This window comes from Mus pahari, chromosome 19 (genome assembly GCF_900095145.1).
Source record: "Mus pahari chromosome 19, PAHARI_EIJ_v1.1, whole genome shotgun sequence".
NCBI classification, from domain to species: Eukaryota; Metazoa; Chordata; class Mammalia; order Rodentia; family Muridae; genus Mus; species Mus pahari.
The window spans coordinates 34323042-34334453 of NC_034608.1; the positions used below are offsets into that span (position 1 = coordinate 34323042).

The 11412-nt window shown below is 39.7% G+C and overlaps 1 protein-coding gene across 2 annotated transcripts in view; it reads right to left on the minus strand.

Moving 5' to 3' along the window:
• The window catches only part of Csmd1 (CUB and Sushi multiple domains 1), a 1532231-nt gene that overhangs the window by 172160 nt on the left and 1348659 nt on the right, over positions 1 to 11412 (minus strand). For both annotated transcript variants that reach the window (XM_021218735.2, XM_029532138.1), the window contains 4 exons: positions 10536 to 10723; positions 6444 to 6638; positions 3445 to 3561; positions 87 to 200 (listed from right to left, as the gene is read on the minus strand). In XM_021218735.2, the coding sequence (XP_021074394.1) occupies positions 87 to 200; positions 3445 to 3561; positions 6444 to 6638; positions 10536 to 10723 (614 nt within the window). The remainder of the gene's footprint in view (positions 1 to 86; positions 201 to 3444; positions 3562 to 6443; positions 6639 to 10535; positions 10724 to 11412) is intronic.

Sequence of the window (11412 nt, forward strand, 5' to 3'; positions counted from 1 at the left end):
AGAGAGAGAGAGAGAGAGAGAGAGAGAGAGAGAGAGAGAGAGAGAGAGAGAGAGAAACTCAGTGCAAAATAATTTGAAATTTTTACCTGAATGGGAACCAGAGAGAGAACTGAGAAGCCTGGCCTGGGGATGCGTTCCATCAAACAACTCTGCCAAGTCGTTCAGAGCAGTCTGGAAGTAGGCAAACTGTCCAAATACCACTAGAAAACAAGGAGACGGGGTGGAACAGAGTCTTATAAAGAGCAGAGGAGAGCTTGTACATGCACACTAGTTATCCCCGCCTGAACATCACTGCTTCAGGAGTCTTATAAAAATAACTACAAATTGGGTGCTGGAGCGATAGCGCAGTGGTTAAACGCACTTGTTCTTGGCTTAGATTCCCTGCACCCACACCATGACTCAGTTCCAGTCTACAGCTCTTCCAGGGAATCTGGTGCCCTCTTCTGGTTCCTGCAGGCACAGCACACATCTGGTGCACAGGCATATCCACAGGTAAACACTCTTACACATAAAATATAAAACAAAATTGTAACAAAGTAAAAACAACCCTACAAACTTATTTTCTGTGTTTTCTGAGTTTTCAGTGATTAGAACACATTTCATTTTTTTGTTCTTTTAGTATTGAAAAGGAATTATTACTTTGTGAATTTGAATATTGTATAAGACATATTTTTAATATACAGCACTCAAATAATCTAAAAATATTTATGAAAGCATTCTGCCTTTTAAATGATTTTTTGTTGTTCCATGAAAACTTAGCTATGTCGGAACCAAGCTCCATGATACTCTGATAAGGAATTAGAAACTTCTTAGAAGCCCTTGTTCATGGTGGCATACTGCCAAATGAACAAGCATTTCATTTAGAACACCATTTCAGGGATTTCTGTGGGTTATTCCATACTTTTTTTTTAAATCTTTTATGATATGAAACGTCAAGCAAAACATAGTAACATTGGTTGGATTTCAAACTAAATCAATATTTATATATTAAAATTGATGAAATAAAAGAGCTTCACAATATTTGGTGGCACCAGTGATTTAGTATTGACATATAAGCCAGGAACAAATTATCCTTTACTTGTTTATGTGTGAGGTTTACCCAAAGGTCCTTCTAAATAACTATCAGGGGACTGAGGTAGACATTTAGCTTCAAGGAAAATATTCAAGTAGAAGAAAATGAGTGTGTTAGGAAACATAATGAAGGCTGTTTAATATGAGGGTGTGTGTGAAGATGCAGACACACATGATACTGCACAGATGAAATCACACACACACACACACACACACACACACACTGACCTTTGTGCTTCAGAGGTCACAGCAGGAGCCACAGCTCACCTCACCCCTATTCCTTCCCCACCCACCAACTAGCACCTCCCCAGTGAACTGAATCCTGTTATGTTAGATGCCCACAGCTTGAGTTTCCTGATTATGAGAAGAGTGAGTCATGGAGTCCTGTTTTCTGTGGAGAATTCTTTGGGAACACCTCATTAACATGGTTTGTAGCTGTCCACCTAACAGTGCAGCAGGCTCTGCAGAAAACACAGGAGCTAAGTCTGTGATATCAGCAGGATTAGGACACTCAAGTCACCTAGGGAAGGCCATGGCATGTCCCCTAAGTCAAGCTCTCTCTACCCAGGTGGCAAATGGGCCCAACTCATCTGCTGAAAGAAGAAACTGTGGATCTGTGAACTTCAGCAAGATGTGTTACAACCCCACATCGGTGAAGATTAATGTAATGCTTAATCAGTAGGTTTGTTTAAACCCTTGTGTCTCTGTGTTAACATTCTTCTAGCATACATAAGTAGCAACACCATGAAGATGATACTGTGGCTGGTGGTCCAGTTAGGTTGTCCTTGGAAGTGGGGAGCAGCTGTGAAGGTCTGAGGCAGCAGCATCTTCCAGGCTTAGAACAACCAGAGCTGAACACAGGTTCACCCCTCAGCAGGGAAGCAGGGGTGGCAGGAAGCATCACCCAGTTAGTATGGATCAGACTCATTCTATATAAAGGGAGCTCTGGGCTCCTTTTGGATGCAAAGATAGAAACTCAGGATCTACAATGACCTTTTATTATTTTTTTAAGATTTATTTTTATTTCTGTATGTGTGTCTGTGTGTCAGTATATGCATATGAGTGTAGGAACTTGTAGAAGTCAAAGGTATCAGACCCCTCAAACTGGAGTGGGCTCGGTCACAAATACACATAGACACACAGATGCATACACTTTAAAATAATGGAATTATTTTATCTCAAGTATATTCTCACACGTTGAAATTAATGTGTTAAATTTCTGTGGAGGTAGGTGACCGTTGATTTAATGTAAAGGGAAATTGTGGGTCTATGGCTTCTTTTTTTTTTTTTTTTTTTTTTTTCTTTCCCCTTTTGGTTGACCATTGAGGAAAATAAACATAGCTTGAAAGAGTATAAAAACTATTGTCTGGCTTCCCCCAGGGAAGAACCACATATCAGTCTTCCTGGCGTGGAGCCAGGGAAAACATCCCATAAAGTAGTGCAAGATGTGCAGGACCCCTCTGCATATCTCAATGTCTCAAGGATGGCGACTCCATCTACCAGCTATGCAGGGATGCACTGGGGTTTGGTCTATTGATATGTACTGTAATGATAAATACTGACTTACAAGGCCTGGTTGCCCTCAGGGCATAAGGAGATTTCATGTAGAATTAAGTGATGCTATATAACCTTGCCCCACCTCAAGTTATTCCTGATTGGTAAATAAAGACGCCTACAGCCTATATAACTGGTAAGATGAGAGATAGACGGAGTTTCAGTTCCCAGGCTTGGGGTCTGAGACCAGGAAGTGGAGAAGTGAAGGAAGTGGAGAAAGGAGAAGATGCCATAGGCTAGGTGAATCATGAAAACATGGCCGTGAGGGCTGGACAACTGGCGTTAAGAGCAGCCCAGAGGAAACATGGCCATATCTCAGAGTTATTGATAGAGAAGTAGACATAATAGCACAAAGATTACATATCTGCCCAGCTTTAGTGCCTGAAAAGCTTAATATAAATATAAAAGTTTTGTGTCTTTTATCTGAGACCTGATTTATCAAAAGCAGTGTGAAGAGACCCACCATTAATATTAAATATTTACTACAGCAGAGTTATGACTTATGCTTTTGAACTGCATGTGCCTTGCTGCCTGACATTTACAAACAACTGACTTCAAATCCATTTCTGGGCAGAGCATAGGATAGGGCGCATTAACGGCTGGAATATAACACCACTCTAGGGGTAAACAGGAGTGCATGTGTTCTACCCCTTTGGTGGAAGAGCATCAAGGAATGCTGTACTGTGTGTTTAGGAAGACTGTCTCTTTAGTGAATATCATTTCTTTTGTATCAGTTTGTCCTAATTTTAACAAACAACAGACAAATTAGCTAGCTTTAAAGCATGTGCCAATGAGTTAAAAACAATAGCAATTTCTTACCAAATTCCTTGGGCACCGTGATGGAATAGATGCACATCTGCCCAGCTGTGTAGTTATGAGGGTAGTTCGGTGACAAAACTACCCCCTCCGAGCCCATGTACTGGCCTCCACAGGGTGCTGCAAAGAGATCCAGTCAAGAAGAGTGAGCTTTGGGTATGAAGATGCTGCTGCTGGTGGCAGTTAAGCTCAGTAGACTGGTCTGAACACCCACAGCCCACTCATCTCATAACAAACACAAGCATCCATGCCAGCAACTGCCCCTGCACTGTCAACAGGACCACAGGAACATCCACCGAGCTAGAGACTCACAGGAACAAAAGCTTTTAACTCAAAAGAAGACTGATGCTATTATCAAGACCTGACTAGGGGCATGTTCAAATAATGATGAAAGTGGCTATACTACTACTAGCTATGCTGTGTATATGCGTGTGTTTGCATGTATATAGGTATACATATGTATGTCTATATGTGTATACATATGCATGTATATATGTGTGTATATGTGAGTATATGTATGTATATGAGTTTGTACTTATATGATATATATGTGTATATGAATGCATGTGTGCATACATGTTTATGTGTATGCATGTGTATATGTACATATGTGTAGATATATGTATGCATGTGTGTATGTATGTGCATTTATATATATTCAAGTATCTATGTGTATGTGAGTATACATTTATGTGTGTGTATGTATGCATGTGTGTATATGTATATGTATAAGTATGTATGTGCATGTGTATTTATATATGTATGTAAATATGTGTGCATATGTCTATATATATATGTGTGAACAGGAGAATACATATATATATATTTGTATATATGTATGCATGTATGTATGTATGTATGTGTGTATTTATGCATATGCATGTATGTACTATGAGGTTGTATGGATCTTTTCCTTCTAATAATCTTACTAAGTTTGGTGTTTCTTTTCTGGGTAACTGGAAAAACTTTTTAGCTCACATGTAAAGCTCTTTTCAAGCAATCTGGCACTGGGATCCAATTAAGCCCCAGTCACTTGTTCAGGCTGAAAGTTACGTCCCAACATTGTCATCTTATATGCAATAACAGGAGAGACTGGCACCTGCTCATCCATCTAACTATGACTGGGGACTGAAGCACGAGGGTTGAGCATCCCATAAACCCTGGCCCTTTCTGATATCCTGTATCACTTGGTGGCCCTTTTTGTTGGTGTACAACATTGATTTAAATTAAAAGTTGCTTCTAGGCTATGAGAAAGTTCAGTTTGTTCCTAAGATCTTTGCTTCTCTTTATTATAAATATTGGCTCACACTTAAATGTGTAAATTAATGAGTTTCACCACATGAACATATCAGACATGGTGCTTTGACTGAAGTCCCCCCTGTTCTTCCCTTTCTTTCTCCCTCCCTCATTTTCTCCTGGCCTCCTTCCCACTCACTACATTATTACAGTTCATTTAGTCTTGATATGGCAATTTTAAAGCAGTTTAAAAAAAAGGAAATTAAAGATAGCATGTTTAATCTGTTCAGTGCTAATTAGCACACTATTAAGTCCTAATGGACAAACAGGACATTTCCATGATTAATAAACTCTGTAGAATGTGGTAATGCTAAACGGGGAAGGCACTTGTTACTGGTTTGTTGAGACAGTTAATGACTGTTAGGAGACTGTCCCCAATATTACATTACTGAGATTTGGCAGGCTCACCTCTTACCTCAGGACAATAGCTCACATATCTGACAGCTTTAACATATTCAGGGCCAACCAGGAAAGGCTTAATAAACTAAAACAAACCACAATCACTCCCAGTATCATACTGCAGAATAGTTTTATGTTCCAAAACATCTAAGATGACTACTGTGTTAGCTGGTTAATACAAGCCAGACTCATTTGGGAAGTGGGAACTTCAATTGAAAATGTGCCTCTATCAGACTGGTCTGTGGGAAAGTCTGTAGTTCATTTGCTTGATCAATGATTGATGGGAGAGGACACCACTCACTATGGACAGTGTCACCTCTGGGAAGGTGGTCAGCAGGCTTAGCAAGCCAGACAGAGCAAGCTGGTTAGCAGAGTTCCTCCATACACTTTGCTTCAGTTCCTGCATTCAGGTGCCTGTCCTGACTTTGTTCAAAGACAGAGTATGACCTGAGAGTTTCAAGCTGAAATAACCATTTCCTCCACAAGTTGATTTTGATAGAGGTGTTTTAGTACAGCAAAAAGAAACCTAAGATAACTTTCTCACAATTTTAAAATGGAACTGTTCATTCCTCGTTTAGACAGAGGATATTTCAGTAAACTAATCCCGAAGGAGAAGTTTCCACTGAGATACTGTAACTCCGGCCATGTATGTAGACAGGTCACTGTTTCTGCCTCAGCTATGTCAGTTCAAACTAGCTATTTCAGAAAAAAAGGGTTGCTATTTTAAAAGCTTATCAACATAAGTTCTAAAAATATGTATGAAGAATGGAAACTTATTTTATTTTAGCTTGGTTATATGAAATCCAAGCAGCTCATTTTGGAAATACTCCATTCTTACATATCATCTAACCATATCATTTATCTATCTACCTGTCTGTCTGTCCATCTGCCAATCTACCAACCTATCCACCAACCTCTCTCTCTCTCTCTCTCTCTCTCTCTCTCTCTCTCTCTCTCTCTCTCTCTCTCTCTCTCTCTCTCTCTCATGTATCTATTGATTCATCATCTACCACCTATCTTATCTGACATCTATATTCATCTCTTTATTGAGAAGCTTCTATAGAATGTTATCATGTACTTCATATGTGTATCATATGAAAAAGCGAATAAAACAGGTGTAAGAGTTTCAAACAATGAAAATTAAAACATCGCTTTGTTCAAGAGCAATAGGAACACATAATTGACTGTCCAAGAGACTGTGTAATAACTGTCCAAATGACTGAGTCCCACCCCGGCTGGGATTATAGTCCTGGACAGTGAGAATGGACACTATGTAGAAGTGGGAAGAGAAACTGAGTCAGAAGTACCTTGGCAGGCAGGTAGTGGCCGGTCCCAGGATGGCTTCCCATCAGCCCCTGTCACACACTCAATGGACGAGGGATCCACAATCTTGTAACCAGAGTCACATTGATAGGTAACTGTAGAGCCCAGCTTAAAGTCAGTTCCAATCCTTGTCCCATTCATTATGTTCCCAGGGTCAAAGCAAGCTTCCCGGGGTTTCTCTGAAGAAGAAAGTACATGCGTGTCATTATTACATCTGTGCATAGCTGTTTTCATTGCTTCTTTGCCTATTTCATCCAAGGCCTACCATGGTGTCCAGCATGGGAAAATATCGTAGAATTATTTCCTCATCAGCTAATGACCATGTTAGCTTACTAGTGAACAGCAGGGAATTATTTTCCAATAAATTATATTTACTCTTTTGAAAATGACATTTTTATTACAGGGTGATATAGAATTATTTTCATGTAAGCAAAGACAGGGTGTTTTGTGATGTGTCTTTTTTAGCTTGTTGAGGGTCTAATTGGTGTGCATTTAAAAACTGATGGAGGAAAATTTGAGGCTCATTTTCCAGCTGGTTCCTGACTCATCTCCATATGAACTTATTGTGCAGCTCTCAAAAACTGATAATTTGGCTTTGCAAAATGAGGACTGGAGCATTCCCTGAGAATCCCTTGTACCTTCTCATGGTGAGGCAGATAGACTCAGGTAAGAAATGCAGAGAGCACTCTGAATTATGGTTCTTGGGGCTTGTACCTTGAAGACTGTCAAACTTAGCAGGAAAATGACATCTGATTGACAAGTGTCAACTACTACATCTTGGGCCTGACAGTTGCCCCTGTGATTTTTATCTTAATTGTAGTAACTGCATTTGCTGGCTCCATGAGGGCATGCCATATGCCAGACTGAGCTGAGCTCAATGTCAACTCTTACCAACCTTCTTCCATGGAAGTGGTGACAGTCTGAAGTTCAGATCAAGGCTGGACACTCACAAGGACACACAAGTGTGCCCCACTGATTATTGTGACTACTGACTGGAAGGCTCCATGTTGGTGCCACATATAACCTGTCTACACAATCAGGGTTGCTATTCGGTCAACCTTCATTCCTCTGCTTTATGGGTCATTCAAAATAATAACAAATCAATCAACATTTACATGCAACCACATCTTCTGTGAAATTTGAGTCATGCTTTGCTTGTTAAACATATCTTCATTCTTCACCTCCCCATGAGAAGGCCTAATGAGGCCAAATTTCCCAGACTTGCCAGTGGGTGTTACAGAAGGCAGAAGACACTACTCAACTCCATGTTCTGGTCTTCTCTTCGGTAGTGTAGGAGGTGATGGAGGGGTGGTGAGATAAATAGTACTAATTTGGCTCTGGCTAACGTCAAAGCATACTTTACATTTGAAAACTGTGTCTCCATGAAAACGTTTATAGATGCTGATTCTTTGATCCACTACAAAAAAAATTAAGTGCCAATCATACATGCAAGGAGCATTGTGGCATATAAGTGTTACACTGAACTGCATTTTGTATTTTTGTTCTGGGATCAAGATTGGTGATGTTACTTTTATTTCTTCCTGGTCATGGTCAACATGCTGTTCATCATGTAATCCAGCAATTGCATGAATCAGTCTCAGGAGGTAGAGTGGTACGGAGATGGTCAGGTGTGCAAGAGACAGAAAGGATGAAGTAGGTTCAGAGATTACCCCCAGGGCACGAATGACATGCAATTACTGGGAAAGAAAAATATCAAATATCACATCTTGGTAAATCCTATGGGAAGCACGAGTGGCTTGTCTCACTGCTGTATTCATTCGTTTTTTCAATATTTTCATTTAGATTTTTAACACTCCGTGGATCAACATCAGCAAATGGAGATCTCCTTGGTAAACATTCTCCAAATCTATATAATACGTTGCAGCTGAATGCACCGTAGACACTGAACCTGTTACATGGTAATTTATTAAATTTAGCAAACTAATTGAGTTTTATATATTTTGGTCGACAACATTGATTTATCTGGAGCCCCTTTTCTGCTACCCATGGTCCCTCATCATGCAGCTCATATGCAGAGACCAGCATCTCTAGTCACTTTGCTGAGAGCCAATTTGGATATTTCGAATAGTAGCTGATAGTCTCATAATTATTTATAGTAGTATTGATCCCTATATAGATCATTGAATATTTAAACAAGTAAAGAACCAGAAAATAAATAAAACTGCCTATTTTTTTTTTAATTCCTGTTTGCTTATATACATCAAAGTCGCCCTATTTCATTGTTTACTGAGTCATTCAAGGTATGAGCAAGTACAGGTTTGTTTGTAAGCTTCATCCTTGCCTCATTAAAAACTAAACCTTTCTTGTTATGTCAATCAATGTAGAGCCATAGCCTTGCCTTTCTTTCGTATGATCTCTTGCTATAAATCTCTTTCAGCCCCGTGTGTGGCTTGCTTGGTAAGGCATGGCTTACATACCTCTCTATTTCATGCCACTGACTGAGTTGCGTGGCTGGTTTGCCTTCAAATGACTGCATCTCATCTTTTGGTTCCATTTACCGACTGTCAGTTCTGGGTGCTCAGTGATAAATCACAGTCCTGTGTCTTGCTTACATTTTGCTATGTTTTTCTAATTAGATGGCTTTATAGCTCTGTGTATTTTTCTGTTGTTCTTGTCCATTCCACTTAGAAATACCTTTATAAATGCCTGCTCCATATAGGAAATTGGTACATGTAGGGCCCCTCTGGTGGCTTCACATGGTGTGGCTGCCCTGGGACCACTCCTGGCCCACTGTATCTAGCAACGGTCTCTGCAGTCTGCTGCACTCACCCTAAGTCTGCTTTCCCTTCACAGTGTATTGACACTAGTCCATTTAACTCCTGGGGAATCCTTCCCACTGACCTCAAGAAAATGTTTTAAACATTAAAAGCTATAAATATCCAATTAAAGGATGACTATTTAGACTGAATAAGCCTAAACAGAGAGGCCATCCTCATCTCTGGTTATTCATATTATAACTTTATATTACTTGCATTTAGTGACTTGACTAACTGTTTGGGCTGTAGCTATCATAGATCAGCAACAGACTTGGTGAGGGTCATCTAGAGTCTGGATAACACATGTGCCATCTGATATGTGTGAGCGCTGTTCTTATCCCCCCAAATACAGCTGTTTCTGTCCCAAAGGCATAGCACAACTGCATGATTTTTATCACATGTTTTAAGAAAGATCCTTATATTTTTTTGAGATTTTAAGCAATTTTTTAAGGGCCATATAAAGCAATATAAATCCATTAAAATGGTGACTAAAATAAAACATACCCTCATTTTATTTTATAATTTTCACTACAAATTTAATGATGTCAAAAAATGCAATTATTTAATTTATCTGCTTACTTATCTTTACCCAAATCCTCATTACTATTGATAACATCAGGCTAAATTCTAATTATTGCGGTGTCTTAATCTGCCCCTCCCCTCATTCATACATGAATTCATATAGCACAGTGGTATTTGTTTTCATCGACTCTATATCAAAGAGCTTGGGGTAGGGTATTTTTGTGTGTGACTGTTTTCCTTGGAGTTCAATAAATCCCAAAGCATCCACAGACAATGAATCTGAGTATCTGAAATATGAGTATCTGCCTGGGCCAGAGCTTCTCATCTAGTCTGTGCCTATGAGTAAGGAAGACGCAGAGGGTGATGGGTAGTATCCCAATGGGGAGACTGAGGCAATGCTATCTCAGTGAATTTAAGGCTAGGCCTCTGAAGGAAACAAATCAGAAAATGCTAACACATATCAAATGATTCTCAGACATCATCAAATCAGTTTGTGCTCTTGTCACACTCTATCCTCAGATGAAACTGTACATGCCAAAACCATTTTCTCCACTTTCTCTTATTTTCCATCAGAGATAGAAATATTTTTAACACATGAAAGGTGGGGCTCTCTTCTTCCAAAAGACCACACACACACACATACACACACACACACCACTCATGCATGCATGTCAGGAACTCATGTGTTTGAGATATAGGAACTCATGAAGAAATGCTGACAGCAGAAGCAGTCCCTATCACAAGTTAACTTCCCCACAAATCCATCGCATCACGCACCTTTAAATTCAATGGCGAATCCTGACAGGCCAACAGAAGCATCGCTCCTGAACGCCAGGAAGAGGCTGTTCCCACTGCTCTCGATCCTCTCTGGGGCTTGAGAGCCCTGGTAGCTTCCAATCAGTGGGCTGTTGGAGTCCTCCCCTTCATAGATATGCAGGAAGTCGTAACTTGGCTCCATGCTGAAACTACATTGAAGGAGAGTGTCACCTATGTCCCCAACACAAACCCATCTCTTGTCTTAGAGTGAGTTTTTGGGAACACATTACAGTTTAGTTCGCGTTTTTACCATAATTTAAATGATTAATCAAAATTAAATATAACACTAATCAGCATGCTAAATTAGAAGTATCTTTTGTCATAATCTCTATCAGTGTTTTGCATAATGACCAATATATTCAACAGTAAACCACTTTGAATGGAGTTAAAACAAAACAATTAAGAGTAGCACTGTGTGTCGTCCCTTCCTCTTCCCATGAACTTATTAAATAAGGGTAACTCGAAAGGAGCCAGACTCAAGAGACACAGATTCATGCAGAGTCTTGATTATTAGGTGGGTATTTTGAGATTTAAAATGTACATTATAAATGTTAAAAATTAAAAACCTCTCATTGGTTTAGTTTTACATTAAAGACTGTAATTATCATTGTTTCCTTAGTATGGGGACCAACGGTTATGGTTTTTGCCCTCAAACATTCCCTATCATGTTACCACATTGAATATTTCAATCCATCTTTCTGTTATTCATTCACTATCTTCCTCCTTCCCACAGTCTCTGTCTCTTGTCTCTGTCTCTCTCTCTGTCTCTGTCTCTGTCTCTCTCTGTCTCTGTCTCTCTCTTTCTCTCTCTCTCTCTCTCTCTCTCTCTCTCTCTCTC